We start from the raw sequence: 21,203 nt of genomic DNA, 5'->3' as shown, positions 1-21,203 counted from the left end.
TATTGAAGCAACATACCTGTCACATGCAAATATACCCATATAAATATACTTAATATACCCCAACAACATACCACTGATGGTATAGATAGTTCTATTTCATGAAAAATAATTTTCATGTCACTGAAACTGTCTTTGACTTAGGTTTTTATATACTGTTTGGAACAATTGAGCACCAAGCCTGATGCTGATATAGATACTACACAGTAAGTAAAAGTGAAATTATTTTCATCGACGCATTTAAGAGAATTAAAAATATAGACTGAAGTTACATATTTGGTTTTATATTCTGAGATTTCCAGTAAGAGAGGTAAATTGTTTATATTAAAGTCATGATTTTATGTGGCCTATGCTTTTTCCATGATTTTTTTTATCTTCTGAATTTATTGTAACCATATTACAGACATTTTGAACAAATTTAAAACATAATTAGCTTACAGATTGTCTAAAACAACAGGTTTTATAAATAATAAAATAGCGGGAAATTGTATACCTCCTAGTTGATTACTTTTATATTCCTGGTGTTAGGGTGCTAAACCAGATCTCTTGTTAGAAACTGAGCCTTTGTTTAGAGTTTAGCCTGGGCCAGGCTTAGTTATTTGAGCTCCAGAGAATACTTCCTGACTTGGTATTTACAAATTTATGGGGTGGTTTTTCAAAGTGTGGCTATATTGGACAGTAGTATAAAATGCTGAATTTGTTTTCTTTCTTTTTTTTTTTTTTAATTTTTTATTGTTGGTTATTCAAAACATTACATAGTTCTTGATATATCATGTTTCACACTTTGATTCAAGTGGGTTATGAGCTCCCATTTTTACCCCATATACAGATTGCAGAATCACATCAGTTACACATCCATTGATTTACATATTGCCATACTAGTGTCTGTTGTGTTCTGCTGCCTTTCCTATCCTCTACTTGAATTTGTTTTCTTAACACCAAGTTTTTCTGAGTGTTTATTTCTTAGTACTGGCTTTTGCTTTCCAGTATATAAAACTGTTACCTCTTTGAAGGCCAAATAAGTTTTTAATTCTTCTAGATTTTCTGATTTGATTTTGTATATTTAGTTTATTACATTGCCAAAAATGTGTATAGTTAATCAGAACCTTGATATTATTGATTAAATAAATCTTTCCTTGTTGCTCTGTTATAATTTTTCATATATCAATGTATTAGATAAACAGGTACAATGTATTTCTGAGCTTTATCTTCAGTAGATTTATCAAATATATTTTATATTAGTGCTGTGTTAATTATCTTTGGTTTATGTTTTAATGTTTTTCAGACTGGCCTTCTTTTATTATCTCTGTTTTAAAATATTAGTTGATATTTTCATTGCTTTAGTCTTCTATATTAATTTTAATTTCAGTCAGGTTTAAAGAAAAGGAATGGTATGTTTATGATATGTCCTTCCTTCTGTCTCCAGTTTTGTTTCTAGTTGTTTGTGGGTTATCAATTAATTTCCTAATTCACCTCACCTTTAAGTGGATTACTATGAAAGCAAGCTTCAAAAAGCCCCCTGGAAATTCTGATAGAAACACTTTGAGTAAAATTACTTGACATTTTTTTCCTTTGATGGTTTGTTTTAAATTCATGCCAGTTTTGAGAAGGTCCAAAAACAGTTTTTTTTTTTTTTTAATGGCCCATGTTAATTGATAGCCCACTGTGCCTTCTTTGAGAGATTAATTTTGAAATGTATTTCAGGAAACTTACAGAAAGTTATTTGATTTCTTTGCACCAAAACCTTTTTTAAAAAAGATTTTTAAAAAAACTTTAAAAAGTGTGCATTATAGTTATACCAAAACCTTTTAAAGTGAAATTTATATATAGTTTGTTACATATTTTAATTTCAGTGCTTTAATTGTAACTCTTCTATAATTTAGTCTTTCTGTAGATGTTTCTTCTCCTGATTTGTTTGGAAGTATTCATGAAGACTTCAGTTTGACTTCTGTAAGTAAGCTAATAAAAATAAAGTAGGATGTGCCATTTAAAATTATTTAATGATTAGTCCATAAATCAATCTGAATTACTTTGAGTATTACTTCATCATTGCTGTAGCATGTGTATGAAACAGTGCCTATACACGGGAGCTATGTTATGTTATGTGAAGATTTTAGTAAAGTATAATTAAATGTACTCCATATTGAAAGCTTTTTAGCTGGAGTTGCATTTAAACTCCTGTACACTTGTTGCATCCCTGCAGGTTCTTGAATGTTAAAAGGTGTCCTACTAGTTCTCTGATGTTTGAAAGTTGATCCTCTGGGTAGGAGGCACAGGACAAGGGCATTTCCTCATGTCTGTTGCCTCTTCAGCCAGAGAAGCTCTGCTTTTCCCTCTTTTGTTTCTGTGAGATCCCCTTTTTATTTGAATACAGATTTCTTGGCAAAAACAAAACCAGATCACTATGTATCTGTGCACGCACACATGTATATGCATACACGTGCACACACACACACACAAACACATTTTTCACGTATACATGTACGTGATGATTCAGATATAGACATTGATCATGTAGGCAAACTTAGATGTTGAATCCAGACTCAAGCTATCTATGTTAAAAAAATAACTTCCTCTGATTTGTGATGATGTATTGAGTATGTGTGTGCATGTGCGTGTGTGTGTGTATCAAGAAAAAAGAACATCTGAATTTCCTACCCTGTTATTTGTTATTTCCACAGTAATTTTAAGTATATATTCCTAAATAATAATGTGTTTGGCATATTAGGAAAAGTATTGTCTAGTCAAAGTAGTTAAAAATATTATTCTAGGTTTGCTCATTTGGATGACTAGGTAGAGAATGTTAACCATTCACTGAAATAAACAGCTTCTAAAGAAAGATTGAAAACTGAGTTTGGGAGCATATTTGTCCAATGAGTGACAGAGATAACTTCTGGGTGATTTGATGTACTTGTCTGGATCCTAGAGAGATTTGTGAATAAGCCATACATACACAATAGAAGGCCTAGGAATAGATAAAAATACTAAGAAAAATACTAGTGTTCTGTCCAGCAGAACTTATACTCCGAGTCTCCCCAGACATGGTGGCAGGGGAGTTCCTGCAAGGTACTGCCCTACACCATCCTGGAATGGGGCCTGTTGGGATTTCAAAATGCATGGTGATTAGTCCAAAGCATTTATTAGAATGCTTACATATGGAAGGGCTACCATATCTCCTCTCAGTGGACAGGGGACAAGAGAATAAACATCCACAAAAGGAGCCCGTGTTATGAAATTTAGGTTTAAATAATCTGACTGAGGGTGGGTTGGTTTCCACATACTCAATGGCACAGCTCATCTTCGGGTACCTTTCAGCAACAGCCCAAACAGCTTCCTAATGCCAGAGATAAGGCCCAGCTCAGGTTGAAGCCTGCAGAATAAGACATGCAGCTGACTGGGTCACAGAGGGGTCAAAACATTCAGCCAGGAACAGAAAATGGGGGTTCTAGGAGAACCCACATTAATAGAATGAGATAAAGACCAACATGAAAATAATATTGGGGATATATAACCATTAGTTATAGAGTGACTAACAGAGAGCCTCAGCATTTTCTTTTTCTTTTTTTAATATTTATTTTTTAGTTGTAGTTGGACATAATACCTTTATTTTGTTTATTTATTTTTATGTGATGCTGAGGATCGAACCTAGGGCCTTGCACGTGCTAGGCGAGCGCTCTATGCTGAGCCACAACCCCAGCCTCCTCATCGTTTGCTGAAAAGGAATAATTGTAGAGCGAGAAGGAAATCTTGGTAGAGCAGTGTACTTTGAACAGGCGGAAAAGAGCGTTTAAGCAAAGAGATGCTGAACAATCAAACAGAGGAGGATCAGGTTGTGGGAGATGAAAACTCAGCTTTGTGGGCTGTGTTGTAGGAGCTGCTTCTGTAGGTTAATGAGGGAACAGCTGATTGTCCTGGAGGAGAGTGACAGGAGAAGGCCACACACAAAGTTTAAACCAGTCTTTTCATGTGAACCTGGAAAGAAAGAATGCTAGAGAGGGTTGGGGCTGAAGGAAAGGTCTTTGAAATTGATAGACCTTCCATCCATCTGGCCAACCGTACTTTTTCCTCCTTCTTTCAGAATAAGCTTAATTTGTACATGGTAACTTTTCTAGTGTTTGAAAACTGCTTTGCTTTCTTTTATTGATGCCTTGTATCCATTTAGGTTATTTTTCGACTGACTTGTGGATATTCCCAGACATGGGGTTGCTGCTCTGAGCCTAAATCTGTACCTCTTCAGAGGTGGAGCATGAGAGCAAGCACAGACTCTCTGTGACTTGCCTCCTGTGAAGAATCAAAGTTGTCGCTCTTGGCTCACACTGAGCTTATGCTCAGAGGCTACCCCACTCCTGTGTTTTGTACTTGCTGATATCAGCTTGTCCTGTTTTATTCACCAAAAATTGTCCATTTGTTACCAAATTCAGTTCCTATTTTTCCCCATTGGAAGATGCCTTTTTAATTTGGCCCATGTTTTCAGATGATTTCTATCTTAGATCTTTTGTTATCTAAACGGGAGGCAGTTATGGTTAGAAAGAGATCTAGATTTTGAGTCAGGGAACACAGGTTCACATCCTAGTGTGTGCCTTATTCACTGTATAACCAGGGCTATTATTGAGGACATCCAGGCTTGGTCCTGTCCTGGATAACTGAGAAGAAAATAATACCTCAGACCATATTTTTTTCATCTGTAAGTGCTGTATTAGATCAGTTTGAGCTGTTTCTTTTCAAAAATACGTTTCCCTCTAAGGTGCTAATAATAAGCTTTTGATTAACCATGCAACTCTAAGAATTTGATTATGGTGTTCATTTGTTCTTCCCACTTTTATTTCATCTGATTGATTAGATTTGAGAGAAAAATATGCTTACTAAATGTGAGACTTGAACTCAAGAAGTTTTTCTGTTTTTGAAGAGGAACTATATATATTACAATGGGGAGAATCAAGCAAAAAGAATTCACTACCAGTGTAGAGAAGACTCAGGAGGCTGAGTTTGCTGGTTATGAAGCTTTTTGACTCATAAACTGAGAAAGCAGTTGAGGTTTCTGAGGAGTATATCATGTTTGGAATGACTGATGAAATGTCCAGTTTGCTTATGCCCATGTGCTTTGAAAGGACTGCATAATGGCAGAAGTAGGCTTGGGAACAAGAGGGGGAGATATGGTCTTGCCATTCCTGGCTTCATCTGTACAAATTCTAGCACTTACCCATTGCTTTCTTTCTGGTACCTTTTCTGCCACTTATCCACTTAATATGGAAAAAGTTTTATACATAATATCACCCTGTTAACTTTGTTATATGTCCCACTTCCTATCCACAAGTTGACTTAGAGCCATTAGCAATTTTTTCATTTGTTTGAAGTTACTTTAATTAAATTTTTTGGCTTTCTATTTGTGTTTGATTAGGACCAGAAAGGGCAGTGAGTAGGCTATACTCTGCCAGAAATAAAGATGAGAACATTTTAAATTAAAAAAACCTGGATATAGCTGGGTGTGGTGGCATATGCCTGTAATCCTAAGGACTTGGGAGGCTGGGGCAGGAGGATTGCAAGTTCACAGCCAGCCTCAGCAAATTAGTGAGGCCCTAAGCAATTTAGTGAGACCCTGTCTCAAAATTTAAAAAGTTAAAAAAAAAAAAAAAAAAGCTGGACATGTGGCTCAGTAGGTAAGTACCCTTGAGTTCAATTCCTGGTTACCTCCCCACCTGCTCGACCACCGCCCCCAGAAAAGAAAGAAAGACGTTTAGAAGGTCTATGGATACTTGATTGAACTAAGTGAAGTTATTGGAAAATGCAAGGTTTGCTTGGCAATTGAGTTCAAAGGCTCTAGTTCATCCTTGGTCCATGTAACTCAAAGAACATCATCCTATTTGTAGCTGCCTTTTCTATACTGAACTACATTATTGCAAGTTATTCTTTTTCCATACAGAAAGAATATGCCAAATGGGGTTGAGAATTTTTCCTAGACAGTGGCTTTGCCTTAGTTTTAGTCAAGGATCTTGAGTTAAGGCCCTAGATGAGTCACAGTTGTTCCAGAGAATGCTCTCACACCAGCAGGAGTACAAGACCCCTGGCCTCAGTGACCACAGTAGCAGCCTCAAGGGTCATTCCCAGAATTTAATCTACAAACACAGTTCCTTTTTATAAGAAATTACTTAAGTGGAACAGGACCCTGGAGAATGTACCAGCAAATGGAGCTCTACTCGTTCCACTTGACTGACCTGATCACTTCCTGTGGAAGAATCCCCTGACCTTAAGGGACCCTCACTCCCTATTAGAAGGAGATTATTCCTACACACAAAAAAAGTTCTTAAAAGCCTGAAGTTTTGAAGGAGCCTATCAAACAGATAAAAGAGTAGTATTATTCTCTTTCAAGTTATAAAAAGTTTATAAACAATTTTTCTGATAATTTCTATACTTTATGTAGTTATTTAAGGTATCCATTTGTATAACATTTTTGTGTACATAAAATTGGCATAATAAACATTATTTGATTTTTCTTTTTATTTTTTTATTTTGGGGGTGGTTTTTATTTTTTTATTTTTTATATTTGAATGTAGGGCCTTGCCCATGTGAGGCAAGCACCTATGCCTGAGCACATCTCCAATTCCTGTTTGACTCTTTAGTGTATTATGTAATCATAAGCAATTAGTAGAACTGTAGAATTATGTGATGTTTCTGCCTATGTTAATGTTAGGAAAGACATAGTCAAGAAAAGGAAAGCATGCAATATAGAGGTTAAAGAGCAAGAGATTGTAATTAAATTTAAGAAGTGATAAGGTTTATCTTTTACACTTGCCATGTGTTACTATAAATGTATTTCTAAAGATTTGTTCTTCTTTTAGGAGCAGCGACTTTTGATTGTCCTGAGTAATTGCCGCCATCTAGAACGTCGTACTTTCTTAAATATAACAGAACATTTTGAAAAGCACAACTTCCAGGGAATAGAAAAAATAACACAGGTAAATGAGTTAAAGTTAAGTGGACAAATTGATTGTTTTCTGAACTTTGTTTACAAGCTGTTTTCTTGTCCTTCATTTTTTTTTTCTTTCCTGTGCTTGTTCCTTTCCCTTGCCTTCCCTACAGCCACTTCCTTCTGCTCTCGCTCACACTATCTTTAATGATTCCCTTCCTTCTCATACCTCCCCTTGAACAGTTAATTTAATGCCAGCTACTTTCTGTAGAACAATGTTTGCAAAGTTAGATATGTTTCACTCCCCACCTAAGCTCTTTAAAAGTGACGGAAGAAAGTAAGATCTAGGTATAAATGTCAGATTTAACTACTTTTAGGGTAGAGCTTTTAGATATGACCAAAAGCAAACTCTCTGAGCCTGCGGATAAACCTCTTCCTGCTGATCCACACCTCTCTTGCCTCTCTTCCTTTCCATGTGACCACAATGATGCTTTTGCTGTACTTCTCAAGCATGTGTGCACACACATGCATGTGCCCAGCTCATAACAGCTGCAGGATGCTTAACATCTGAAAAATACATCATTGGATATAGAAAGATATGGAGAGGTTGGATAAAAATAAGTCCTGTACAAATCATTTGAGTGGTTTTTTTTTTTTTTAAATCTATATTGTTATCTCTTGTTTATATATTTTTTCAAGTAAGCATAAAAGGAAAAAATGAAATAACCTTGTTATTAAAGTTTGGTTGGTTCCTGGGCAAAGGTTTATCAGATTTCTAGGTAAAATGTTGTTAGAACCACTTTTTAATGTCAGTACACTTTTCTCAATGCAAAGAATAAGAAAGATAATGATCTTGTTAATCATATAATCAAAGTGTACTGTTGGTGGATTGCATACTTTTTATAAATGATGGTTCCAGTTCATGAACTAGATTGGGATTTTTTTTTTTCTTCAAAGAATCAAAATGTCATAGTGGGCGGCACTGTCTTGTTTTCCTGCCTTTTCGTAAAGATTAATCATCCTGATGAGAAATGTTGTAACTTAAGGCTGTAGGGCCAAATGTCTAGTTTGTTTCCAGAAATTTTTGTGTAAAGAGTTGCAATATGTTGTCTTACAATAAAAAATTACTATGTGTAGAATGTGGATACATTAATAACATGAATATTTTATTGGAGAAATTTTGTTATTTTAAAAATATATGAAATGATTAAGAATTGCGTATAAGAGAAGCAATAAGTTTGATTTTTCTCCAGATTTCTGTGAAGTAATAATTAGAAACTTTCTGTTGCTTAGGTTTATATCATTAAGATGCAGAAAGTATTAAGGATCTGGGAGTGTATCATAGATAGGCTTTATTCCCACTCAGAACCTGAATTTGGATTTTTTAATAAATTGATCATCTTGAATACTTATAATTATTTAGTTGTGGTTGAAACCAATAGACAGTACTCAAGATTTATATTACAGCATTTCTCCTGTTTTGTTTTGTTAGGTGTTGAACCCTTTATTTTCATGATGTCCACCAAGTAAATTATTGCTTGCACTCAAGGAGAAATGTTACCAACTGCCATCATTTTTCATATGGTTCTCTTTCCAAATGACAGATGATTCTAGAGTTATCTTAGAAAAATCACAGGGCACAAAAGGTCATAGTTTTCAATTCTCTTCTCTGTTTCTGCTCTTAGAGATAATTGTTCACTAGAGGGCTTTTCATGTGGTGTCACTGGACATTAGAACTTCTCTCAGACCTCTTCCTGGTGTGATCTGGTGGTTGACCAGATTTTCTTCCAGGTATATTTCCTCCTACATTTTTCTCTTCTTAACCCTCACCCCACAATTGCTAGATGTTTTAGTCAGCTTTTTTGCTGCTGTGACTAAAAGACCTGACAAGAACAATTTTAGAGGAGGAAAAGTTTATTTGGGGGGCTCATGGTTTCAGAGGTCTCAGTCCAAAGACAGCCAGCTCCATTCCTCATGGCTTGAGGTTGGGCAGAACATCACAGTGGAAGAGTGTGGCAGAGAGAAGCAACTCAAATGATGATGATGATCAGGCAGCAGAGAGAGACTAAGCTCAGTTTACCAAATATATACCCCAAAGGCATGCCCCCAATTACTCACCTCTTCCAGCCATCCCCTACCTACCTTCAGCCATCACTCAGTTAATCCCATTAGAGGATTAAGGCTCTCATGACCTAATCATTTTCCCTCTAAAACTTCTTGGATTATCTCACATATGAGCTTTTGGGGGACACCTCATATCCTAGCTATAACACTAGGGATTGAACTGAGGGCCTCAAGTATGCTAGAGCGGCATTCTTCCACTGAATTATACCCCTGCCTTCTTTCTAGTTTCTTATTGCTACTTCATTCAGTCAGTAGAAGACTGAAAACAATCAATTTTTAAATTCTCTTCATCTTGCTTCTCACATTAAAAAGTAGAGTTGAATTCATAGGAACAATATACAAATAACCATGCTTTTTAGGATTTTAACATTAGAAACCAGAATGATTTCGTATGTATATTTTTACTCTATACAAATAATCTTGAGAAGTCAGTAAATAAATAAGCAAATAAATAATGGATGGCATTATTAGCCCCATATTCTTCATAGGAATGATGTTCAGAGAGGCCAAGGACTTGACCTGAAAGTAGCAGAGCAACCAGGACTCAAAATTTAAGTTTTCTCATTACAAATCCAAAGTGTTTCCTGCTCTAACATCTTAAAGAATGAAATTATTCTCATGAAAACACACCCCCTCCCCTCCCAAAAAAAGAAAAGAAAATGAAGCTTGTTGATTCATTTAATGGTAATTCATATAGTCAGAATATCCAAATCATCTTGCCCTACAAGGGAACCTCACCCTACAAAGTTCCTCCATGTTGAGCCTTCATGGGTCTTTGTGCTTTTTGGATCCCAGACAACAAATGACATGTACCTGAATACTTTGTTTTTCTACTAAATAAAAGTAGAACCCAACTGTTTTTTGGTTTTTTTTTGCGGTGTGGGGGGGTAGGTACTGAGAATTGAATGAACCTAGGGGCACTTGCCCACTGAGCCACATTTTGTATTTTATTTAGAGACAGGGTCTCAATGAGTTGCTTAGTGAGGCTGGCTTTGAACTTGTGATCCTCCTGCCTCAGCCTCCCAAGCTGCTGGGATTACAGGAATGTGCCAACGCACCTGGCTAACATTGTTTTTAAAAAGGAAAAAAATGGGACTGAGGTTGTGGCTCAGAGGTAGAATGCTCACCTGGCATGCATAGGGCATTTGGTTCCATCCTCATCACCACATAAAAAGAAAGGTATTGTGTCCACCTACAACTAAAAAAAAAAAAAATTAAAAAAAAAGGAAAGTAAGAAATTTAATCAAATAAAAATAAGAATTGTGTTTTATGCACTAACCAAAGGTAAGTGGTACTATTTTAGCATTTATAGTAATTAGTATTTTATATTTACTACACATCTATATGTTATAAAATTACAAATAACATTTTTTCTGGGTTCATTTATATTGAACATATATTTCTATTGAATATTCTGTTGTGAACAGTAATATTTTTATTAACTATTTTTGTAAAATATGAATTTTAGGACTTACAGTATAGGTTAATATGAAAATACCGTCTTATTTTTTAACCTCTCCCTTAGTAGGAACCCTAAAGTTATTTTCCATTTTTACTGTTGTTGTTACTAAGAAAGAGTGATATGTGACTGTATGATCAATATGATTCTGTAACACGTGCACTCAGAAAAGTGAGAAATTATATCCCATCTGTATATGATATATCAAAGTGCATAAATTCATTCTATTGTCATGTATAACTAATTAAAACAAATAAAAAAATTTTATAAAAAAGAATGATACTCTTTTATCATATGTCTAATTACTTCCTCACAGTAGATCCCTAGAAATAGACTTATAGCTCTGAAGACTTTTGGCAAGTATCACCAGATTGCTTTTAGAGAGTTGATCTTACCACATTTTTGGTCTCATTTCTTATTACAATGTCCATTTTGAGAGGTAAAAAGACTCTTTCATTATATTTTAATTAGCATGACTTTCCCCTTTAGGGGGATTTGTACTTTTTCATCTGTTTATTGACTGTTTATGTTCTAGAAGAACAAGTTTTGAAGGCAGTTAGAGAGTTAAAGAAATACACAGAGTTTTGTACTCTTAACTGTGCAAACCAAATCTGCGTAAGTCAAATTCTTTGAGACTTCTGAAAAGGGAAAACCAGAGCAGTATAGTTAATAAACTTTAGCATATAGATTTTTTGTGGTAGTTCTAATAATATAATGCCAGGGAACTTTTTAAAAATCATGTGAAATATTATTTTAACCTTGTTCCAGTCTTTAAAAAACAAACATCTAATTTAGAGTTTATGTAATCATATTTTTTCCTGACTTGGGAATATGGACATTAAACAAGTCTGGCATTAAAAAATTCATGATTGAATTTTTATTTAAGCCCCTAAATCTCTTTCAGAAACTCTAACATGGAAGGTCTGAAGAGTATAGTTTGTTTTTCTTAATATGTGCAGGGAATCTGAATTAATTTAAGTTAGTCCATGAGAATGATTATGTCACCCTCCCCTTAATATTTTTGTTTGCTGTACTTGTAATTTGTTTTTTCTTCATATTGGGAATGGTTTCCTCAGTTGATTTCATCTACCCTATAGCTTTATGTACCACTAATGACTGTGATTCCCAAATCCTTTATCTTTAACCTATGTGTCACTCCTACACTTCAGATCCATTTCCCACCAGATTTCTTCACTAGAAGTTTTCATTGATGCATTCCAGAATTAGCATGCCCAAACAGGAGTCATCTTCTTTCATCCTTTATACCATTTTCTTTCTCTTTTGTATTTCCTATATTAGTAAACATTGAGTCCTCAAGCCAGAATTTTGGAATTATTCTCTTTTATTTCTATTTGTTTATTTTAAATTGACATAAAAATGTATATATTTGTGGAGTACAATGTGATCTTTTGATATATGTATTCATTGTAGAGTGATTCAGTCAGACTTATTAACATACCCATCCCCTTATCAACTTACTGTGCTTTTGTGGTGAGAACATTAAAATTCTATTCTTTGAGCAATTTTGAAATATGCATTATTTTTAACTGTGGTCACCATATTAGGCGTACTTCACTAACACTTATTCATTCAATCTGGCTAGAACTTTGTGCTTTTTGATCTCTCCTTTCCATCCTTTTCCCCTTTCCTCTCTCTACAGACTCTTGAGTTACCTTTCTACCATTTTGTATGAGATAAATGTAAAAAAAAAAATATTTGTTATATTTGGATATAAGGTGTTCCCCAAAAGTTCCAGTGTTAATGCAGCATTATTTAGAACTGAAATATTTGGATTGTGAGAACTGTAACCTAATCAGTTCATCCTAGTTTGAATGGACTGACTGGGTGATAACTGTAGGCAGGTGGGATAAGTCTGGAGGAGATGGGTCACTGGGGGCATGATCTAGAAGGATACATCTTCCTTTCCTTTTATCTTTGTGCTTCCTGTCCACAGTAAGAAGATTAGTGCTTTACTGCCATGCCCTTCCACCATGATTTTCTGCCTCATGTTAGCCAAACAGTGGAGTTGTCTGTCTCTATACTGGTGTTACTGCTGTTGACCGGTGAGGAGTCCTTGCTTCCCCATTGTTGAAGTATAACACCGGAGAAGCACGCTGAGGCAAGGTCAGAGTGGAAAGTAGAAGTTTATTAAAGGACAGCAGAAAAGACTTCTCCCGGAGGAAGGAGGGGACCCAAGAGATGGAATCCGTGGAAGTGCGGTTGTCTCCCCATTTTATAGTTAAGGCCTTCATCTGGTCTCCCCCCCCCCCCAATTCCTGTCCTTTGTTCTGTTATCTTTCAGTGATAGAAGGTAGGTGGGAAGGCCTGAAGGATGGGGCACAGGTGGGCCAAAGAAGTAATCTTTTAGGACTTTTGGGTCAGCATCTTCAAGTTTGCTGGGAGCTGTTTCATTAACACTTCTTTGGGATGGGCTCTGGGCCTTGGGGACATTAACATTCCATGAGTTGTCCTGCTTTTCCCGGACTTCATTAACATTCCAAGAGTTGTTCTGCTTTTCCCAGAATTCATTCTCAACATGGCCTCCATTCTGGATCTTACTCGATATTAGATCCGATTTACCTAACTACACTGACTACCTAACTTTAAATCTGGCTTCACTGGGACCTCTGAAAACATGAGCCTGAAATAAACTTTCCCTCCTCTCAGCTGTTATGGTCAGGTTTTTTGGTTACAATGACAAAAAGCTAACTAACATAATATTCTATATGTAAGTCAGATCAGTGTTTGTCTTCCTGTGCTTGGCTTATTTTACTTAATGTAATGCCCTCCATCTTGTTGCAAATGACAGAATTTCATTCTGTTTTTTTTTTAGAATACGCAATATTTCATTGTGTGTATTATTCACATTTTATTTATTCATTCATCTGTTGGATGGGAATTACTCCTGACTCCATCCCTCATAACAGTTTATGCTCAGTTTTTTTCTTAGCTCTACCTCTGAACCATCTTCTGAATTCTTTTACACTTCTTTCATTTGCTATTCCTGTTGAAGCTCAGCCCTTTAACATAATTTGACCACTCTAGTGGTGTAGGAACCTTCCTAACAAATGCTTGGTCTAATATGTAACTTCTTTTACTCTTTAATTGTCCTCCACTGAGTGTCCAGGATGAGCTTTCAGAAACAGATTCAATTATATTATTCTTCCTCCTTCCCACATTTCAGAGTTGTTTATTGCCTGAACTCCTCAGGGTAGTGTTAGTTGGGTTTTAATCTTTCTGTCATGGCTTTCATCTCCCCCATTCCAGTACCTGTCATCTAACCCAGCCACCTACTCATCTTTCCTCCTCATTCAACAAATATTCATTCAGCATGAGTTTTCCTTCTAAGCCATTTGAGATGCAGATGTCTCATCCTATATAAAAACTTTTATGGCCTTACCTTATCCTTATCCATTCTCCCAGATAATAAAGTGGATCATACCCTCTTCTTTCTAATTACTATGCTTCATTCATACCACTGAATAATATTTAATATTTTGCATTATGATTGGCTCAGTGTCCATTAATTCTCCCTCCTGTTGAATATGTTGAACCTCCTCACTCTGTTCTCCATGTCTAATTTTTTCCATTCCCTCCCTTATTCTTTGCTAATTAGGGATAATTTCTGCAGCTTTCTCTCATTCTTTGTATCTCTATTTGTCTAATCTTTCTGAAATTTGCTGTCCATTAAGTTTTTCATTTCAGCCATTCATGTCTAGAAACTCATTTTGTTTTTTGTTACTGAGGGAAAACAATTAACTTACTTTGGAGTGGTATAACTTCAAACATCAGTGGAGAAGGTGGTGGCAGTTAAGTTCTCCCCAGTACCCTTCAGATTGCCCTTCACTGAGGCCAACTCAGATAGTCTATTGTCAAGTATGAGATTGTCCTATTCTAAAGCAAATTGGAATAAATAAATGAAGTCTATGCAATGGGAAGTGGGTAGTTAACTAGATTATAAAGCATTCATAGACAATGAAGACACTGTTCAGGTTGTGAGTGTGATAAAATTTCCAAGACATCAAGTTAGAACCATAGCAGGAAGCCAAGAAGTGGGAAAGCATGGCCCTCCCTAGCAAGTCCTGGGAACATCTTCTGGCCTATATCCTGCTTCATCCACATTTCATTTTTCTCCTAATAATCCCACCTCTTACTAAGACGAGTTTATTGTTAAAAGTTAATTATTTACTTGGCTTTTGTCCCCAGTTGTGTTTTAATAATATGAAAGAATGTGAGCTTGCCATTTTTCTTTACTTTTCCATTTGTAAAATTCTAAAAATAAAATGTTAATTTGACTGAACCAAGTTATCCAGATTCACTTGGCTTGGTGCGAAACTGATGGAATTTTAGTGAGTTTATTTCTGTACTTTCATCAAGTTTGGTGTATTATTTTCTGTCTTCTTTAAAGTAAAAATGTTTTTTCCTATTAAAAACAGATTTACCTGTAATCCCAGTGGCTCAGGAGGCTGAGGCAGGAGGATGGAGAGTTTGAAGCCAGCCTCAGCAAAAGTTAGGTGCTAAGCAACTCAGTGAGACCCTGTCTCTAAATGAAATATAAAACAGGGCTGGGGATGTGGCTCAGTGGTTGAACACCCCTGAATTCAATAACCAGAACCCCCCCAAAAACACCATTTTTACCAAAACAATTTAAAGCATAAATTTTTACATTTAAGTTAAAACATTAAAATATATCAAGAAAATGATTTTACCCTTTTAACCATTTTGATTAAAGACAACTTCTAAAAATTTGTTAAAAATATGATGTGACCTCTATTCAGACGTGTCTTGTCTTGTGTTTCCCATCGAGAACCTTGACTGGGACATGGGCCAGGTTGAATGAGATAAGAATGTTCCTCCATATTGCTGCTGAGGAAGAGAGAACAGTATTTTATCATAGGTAATAATTTGCCCTTATATCAGAAATGCAGCCTTTTAACATGAGCTTTACCTCTGTAAGTTATTACCAATAATTTTTAAAGTACTATAAAAGATGGTCCCCAGTTCTAGGATATAGGAATTCAGCAATTCTATTTATGAGCACATAATTGTTGAATTATCACTTTTTGTTAAGAATATATCTTGTTTTTAATTAGAGACTCCTGGTCCAACAGGACACTGCTCTCTGACCTCTACTTCTCGGTGTAGTCTTTGTAGTCTTTCTCAGCTCCCCCACCAGTGGCTCTTTTACACTCCCTCTCTGCCCCACAAGTACATTCCTTTATAAATGTTTTCCTTTCCTTCTTCCCTATTAAACTCCAAATTGCTTAGTCCTTGGATCCTTCTTTTTACTTAACTTTCATTCCACACTCATGCATTAATCTGATGGTGGATGAAACTCATTCTTGCCTATTGAGCCAGAATCAAGTAACATCTATGCTCAGCAGCCAGCATGAACAGGTGTTAATGGAAAAGGGTCAGTTGTGAGAATAGTAATAGCTGGTAGCATTTATTATGCACTTCCATTTTGCTGTGCAAGTTTCATGATTTATCTGTCTAAATTCTCATAACTTAAGAGGTAAATATTTTTATCTGAGCCCTTCCTCACCACACATTATACTGCCACTCTACTCTTTGTTACATTTGCCTTATATCTATTTGCTCATCATTTATTTTCAACCTTTCTTTTTCTCTCCTTAAGAAATTGAGGAATAATTTACATACAGTAAAACGATAAATCTTAAGGGTATGGATTGATGACTTTTTATATTCGCCACCTAGATGAAGATACAAAATATTTTCTTGGATTTCCTTCCAGGCACTATTCTCATGGCATTCTGACTTTGTCAGTAGAGTAGCTTTGCCTTTTTGAAACATCACATGTATCTGGCCTTTTTGTTTTAACTTAATACTTTCTTGAGATTCATTCAAATTGTGTATCTGTCAGTGATTTTTTTTTTTTTACTGTGTATTGATAACCAAATTTTGTTTGGTTGTTCTCATAGACATTGGGTTATTTCCAATATCTATTTAGGCTTTTACTGAATAATGTTGCTATGAATATCATTGTAAAAGTCTCTTTGTGGACATTCTGTACTAATTTTTATTGGACATACACTTTGAAGTGTAATTGCTGGTGATGGATCAACGTAGTTAGAAACTGGATAGCTTTTCATAGTGCGTGTTGTGCTTTACACTCAGCCAATGAAAAACATTCAAACAAGTGTTCCAGTGGGCTCATGTTCTCACCAGCATGCATTATTATTCTTTATTTTTATCAATTTTTTTGCTATAAATGTCTTTTCCTAACAAATATGACATTAAATACCTTTTCTTAAATATTTAGATATTCACATCCTTCTTTTTTGAAGAGAATAATTCTTCAGCTTATTGGGTTATTCATCATAGTGATTTTTAGATGTCTCTATTAAAGTTTTCTGTCACATACATATTTTTTTCTCTCAGCCCAAACCATGGCTAGCTATTTTGTTTTTATGATATCTTTTGAGTAGAAATATTTAGTGTTATGAGGTTCACTTTATCAATTTTTAATGTTTTTTTCTTCATATCTTGTCAAAATCTTTACCTGTTTCAAAATCCTGAACAAAATCCTGAAGCTTTTTAATTGTTAGCTTTTATGTTTTATGTTTAGGTCTATAATTATCTTTTATTAAGGTTTTCTATATTAAATGAAGTCAAAGTTCATATTGTTTTCCATGTAGATATCATTATTGTTTCAGCATAATTTATTAAAAAGTCCTTATTCACTGAATTTTCTTGATGCTTTTGTCAGAAACAGGAAAGATTGTATATGATTGGCTCTATGTCTAGGCTTCTTTTTCTGTTCCACTGATCTACCTTACCATCCTTATGCAAATATTGTATTGTTATTTTTATTATGTCTTTATGGTATGACTTGAAATCATGTAATGTGAGTAGTTGAGAGCCATTCGTGGGCTCTGTGTAGACTGTATTGGCATTGTACCATAATTAATAGGAGAATCTGGTGTCTGGGAACTTGCAGTAGACATTTCCTCTGGCTGACTGCCCAAACACATGTGAGCCCTATTCAAGCTCTGCCAAAGGTCCTACCCAGCACCAGAGATGGGGTGACTTACTATAGCCGCATAGCCCCTCTAACATGGTTGTGACCTGCCAAGATACCAGTCAACTTGCTGATTGCAAGACATCATGAAGCAAGACTTCACCCTGAAACCTTATCCCTGCCTTTGATGTACCCCTTTAAATAAACCACAAGAGCCATTTTCTAATTGTCTACCTCCAGCTCTCTGGACTGAACCCATCAGGTGCTCCATACTTTAAAACTAATTCCAACTTTGTCTTTTGTTCTTCACTAATTTTTTCTGACTTTAAATTCTTAAGAGGCTTATCCTTCCAAGCAGGCAAGAATTCTCTGGCAGGGTGCTGGCCACCCCGCGATATTGAAATCACGTGATATAAGTTCTCCAACTTTGTCCTTTTCAAATTGCATTGTCTACTCTAAGCCCTTTCCAAATTATTGATTAGCCTGTGAATTTTTACCAACCAAAATATGTCTTTTTAGGAGTTCATTGAATTTGGGAGATTGACAGTATCAATTCTTATTTACTTATTTGGGTCATCTTTTTATAGTTTTCAATAGGGATTTTGCTATATTTTTTTAAAAAATTCATTCCACATATTTTTTTATGCTAATGTAAATATTTTAATATGTGATAATTTTTCTTTTTAATATATAAAAGTACAATTGATTTTTGTTACTAACTTTGCTGCCTTGACAAACTTGTTTATTTCATTTATGAGTTTGTCAGTTTGTTTAGATTTTTAAGGTGTGTCATCATGTCTTCTACTTTTTGAATGTTTTCTCTTCATATATTACATGGATAGGACCTCTAGTATGACCTCAAAAATAAATGGTGAAAGAGGACATAACTGTCTTATTCCTTATCTCATGTGATAAACGTTCTGTGTTTGTGCCATTTTTGCATGTGCTACTTGTAATATTGATTTTCTTTCTATTCCTAGTTTATTGAGAATTTTTGTCATGAAAATATATTGAATTTTATAAGTACCTTTTTTTTTACCTATTGAAACAATACCACTCTGTGTCTTTTTTTTGTTAGTAGATTGCATTTGCCAATAGTTTATTAGGATTTTTGTGTCTTTGTTCACAAGGGCAATGATGCATAATTAATTAATTAGTTAATTAATTTTCGTCGTCACTGTCTTCCCCCTCCTTCTTCTAATTCTTCTATTTGTACTATACTTATTAGAACAAATAAAAAATAGGCAAAAAATTGATGTTGTACATGTCCTTATAAGTTTTTGATACCAGGGTTATACCAGCTTCATTAAAGTAGGAAATGCTCTCAGTCTCTGTGAAAAACATTATGTAATATAATTTCTTCCTCAAATGCTTGGTGAAATTCACCAGAAAAGTTATTTAGGCCTGAGATTTTTATTGTGTAAATTTTTCATTATATAAATCCATTTTTAAAATAATCAACTCAATTATTTTAATAAATATAAGACAACTTGTGCCAGTTTTTGAAAGCTGTGTTTTTCAGGAGTTTGTCAGTTTCCTCAGTGTTGTCAGACTTATTGGCATAAAAATATAATGACTTTTGTCTACCCTTTTAATATAGAGTCTGTAGTAGTGGAAAATGAACAATTGAGGAAAACAGTGGCATTCAGCTGTGAAAGATACAAGTGATAATCTGAACAGAAGAATAATAATACTTAAGGTGATTAAAGTACATCACAAAAGAATATTTTATAAAGATACATAACTTGCATAGCTATCAACTATGTAATAGTTGACAATATGAATAGATTGGCAATTTTCATTTCTGTTATTAGTAAATTCTAATTTTTCTTTATTTCTTCATCAGTCTTGCCTAAGAATTTAATCAATTTTATTATTCTCTTCAGAGAACCCGTGTTTGGCATTAATGTTTTGGCATTAATATTCATCTTTTTAAAAAATTTAATTATTTCTGCTTTTATCTTTTCCTTCTGCTTTCTTTGGGCTTAATATCTCTTTTCATAGCTATTTGAAGTAGAAGATTAAAACATTAATTATAAGGCTTTATCCATTTTAAGGTTTTCTTTTTAAATACTTAGGGATATAAATTTCTTTCTGCCAATGCTTTGTTTCCACAGTTTTTTTTTTTTTCTTCTTTTTTCTTTTTTGGTACTGGGGAGTGAACTCAGGGGTGCTTGACCATTAAGCCACATCCCCATCCCTTTTTTGTATTTTATTTAGAGACAGGGTCTCACTGAGTTGCTTAAGTGCCTCGCTTTTGCTAAGGCTGACTTTGAACTTGTGATCCTTCCGTCTCAGCCTCTGTAGCCACTGGGATTATAGGCATGTGCCACCATGCCTGGCTCCACATAGGTTTTGATATGTTGTTATATTCTCTTCAGTTGTTGTCTTTTGGATGCTCCCATGATTTCTCTTCTTCTTGTTTTTTTTTTTTTTTTCTTAGTGACGGGGCTGCTGGGGATTGAACGCAAGGCTCATGCATGCTAAATACACCAAAAATATGTTTCTTGGACTTGGTTGAGGGAAAGATGTCTTGGCTAAATATAGGGCTCTTGGGTTGTATGCGTTTATTCCTGAAGATATTCCAGTGGTTTCAGGTTCCATTGTTACATGTCAGAAATCTTAGGTCACTCTGATTCTTTCTCCTTTGTCAATAAATTATTTTTTGATCTGGAAGCCTGAAAGATTTTCTGTTTCTTTCTTTTTTAATTTAGAAACTGGAACCGTTAGTATCTGCCTAGACGTGTGAAGTGTTTTCATCAATTCAACAAGCCTATTCAAGTTGCAAACTCTGGTTGAGAACCAGTTAGATATTCTTTTATGGGTTGTTTAATTATTACCTTTTCTCTAATTGCTTACATATCTCTACTTGAATTTCTATTCTTTGCTGCCTTGGGATCTATCTTCCAAATCTCTTCTTTCATACTTATCATTACTTATTACTTCTCTACATTTTTTTTCTGTACTACTTGCACTTCATTTCAGTCTCAGTAGTGGCCATCTATTTAGTTGACAGCTATGCAAGTAATGTGTCTTATCTATAAAATATTGTTTTGTGATATACTTTAATCACGTTAAGCATTATTATTCTTCTGTTTAGATTATCACTTGTATCTTTCACAGCTGAATGCCACTTGTTGATGGGTGTTCTTTTAGGCTGACCCTTCATATATATGGTTTTTTTTCCATTGTTACTTTGTGGAATCTCAGGTCTAGTATTGGAGAGAAGCTTGTGTTTCTCAAACCAATAGCATGGAAGCACACTAGCCACCATCTGCTGCAGAGAACCTAGGGCAGACATGCACTCTTTTGTAACTTCTTGGCCTCTTGAGTGCTATTGAGAACAGGCACACTCATGTGGGGCTGCTGTCAACATCCTCATCCCTGTTCTGATTCCATTACCACCAGGGGACCTCATGGTGAATCACATGGGCTGAACTTTGTCTAGGGTTTGTCTCTTTGTAGTCCTTACACCAGTGGCTTTAGTGTTTTATTTGCCTTTGAGGGAGGGAGCCCTGCACTCTGGAGTTACCATAGGTCCTAACTGATGCCTCCTCTCCATCAAGCCACTCGTAAGCCACAGCAAGGAGGGCTGTAACCAGGAAAGGAAGCTGCATTGGGGTTTTTAGAGGGTCAGAACATGTTTTGTTACTATTAATACTACTCTTAAATGAATGAATTAATATGAAAAAAAACAGTTTTATTATCTTCCATGATTCCTTATTTATTATTTTTGT

General features: G+C 35.1%; 1 protein-coding gene across 7 annotated transcripts in view; it reads left to right on the top strand.

Moving 5' to 3' along the window:
- The window catches only part of Exoc2 (exocyst complex component 2), a 252,744-nt gene that overhangs the window by 126,324 nt on the left and 105,217 nt on the right, over nucleotides 1–21,203 (top strand). For 6 of the 7 annotated variants that reach the window (XM_058582342.1, XM_058582341.1, XM_058582340.1 and 3 more), the window contains 3 exons: nucleotides 142–203; nucleotides 1,881–1,947; nucleotides 6,834–6,950. In XM_058582342.1, the coding sequence (XP_058438325.1) occupies nucleotides 142–203; nucleotides 1,881–1,947; nucleotides 6,834–6,950 (246 nt within the window). Of the gene's footprint in view, nucleotides 1–141; nucleotides 204–1,880; nucleotides 1,948–6,833; nucleotides 6,951–12,438; nucleotides 12,659–21,203 lie in introns of those variants that run through there. The other variant, XM_058582343.1, reaches the window with a different exon arrangement.

The sequence above is a fragment of the Marmota monax genome, unplaced genomic scaffold (genome assembly GCF_021218885.2).
Source record: "Marmota monax isolate L192 unplaced genomic scaffold, Marmota_monax_Labrador192_F-V1.1 WCK01_AAM20220418_F8-fsc00029, whole genome shotgun sequence".
Lineage (NCBI taxonomy): Eukaryota > Metazoa > Chordata > Mammalia > Rodentia > Sciuridae > Marmota > Marmota monax.
The sequence above is the reverse complement of the archived record's forward strand: the minus strand, read 5'-3'. Positions and strand labels throughout refer to the sequence as shown.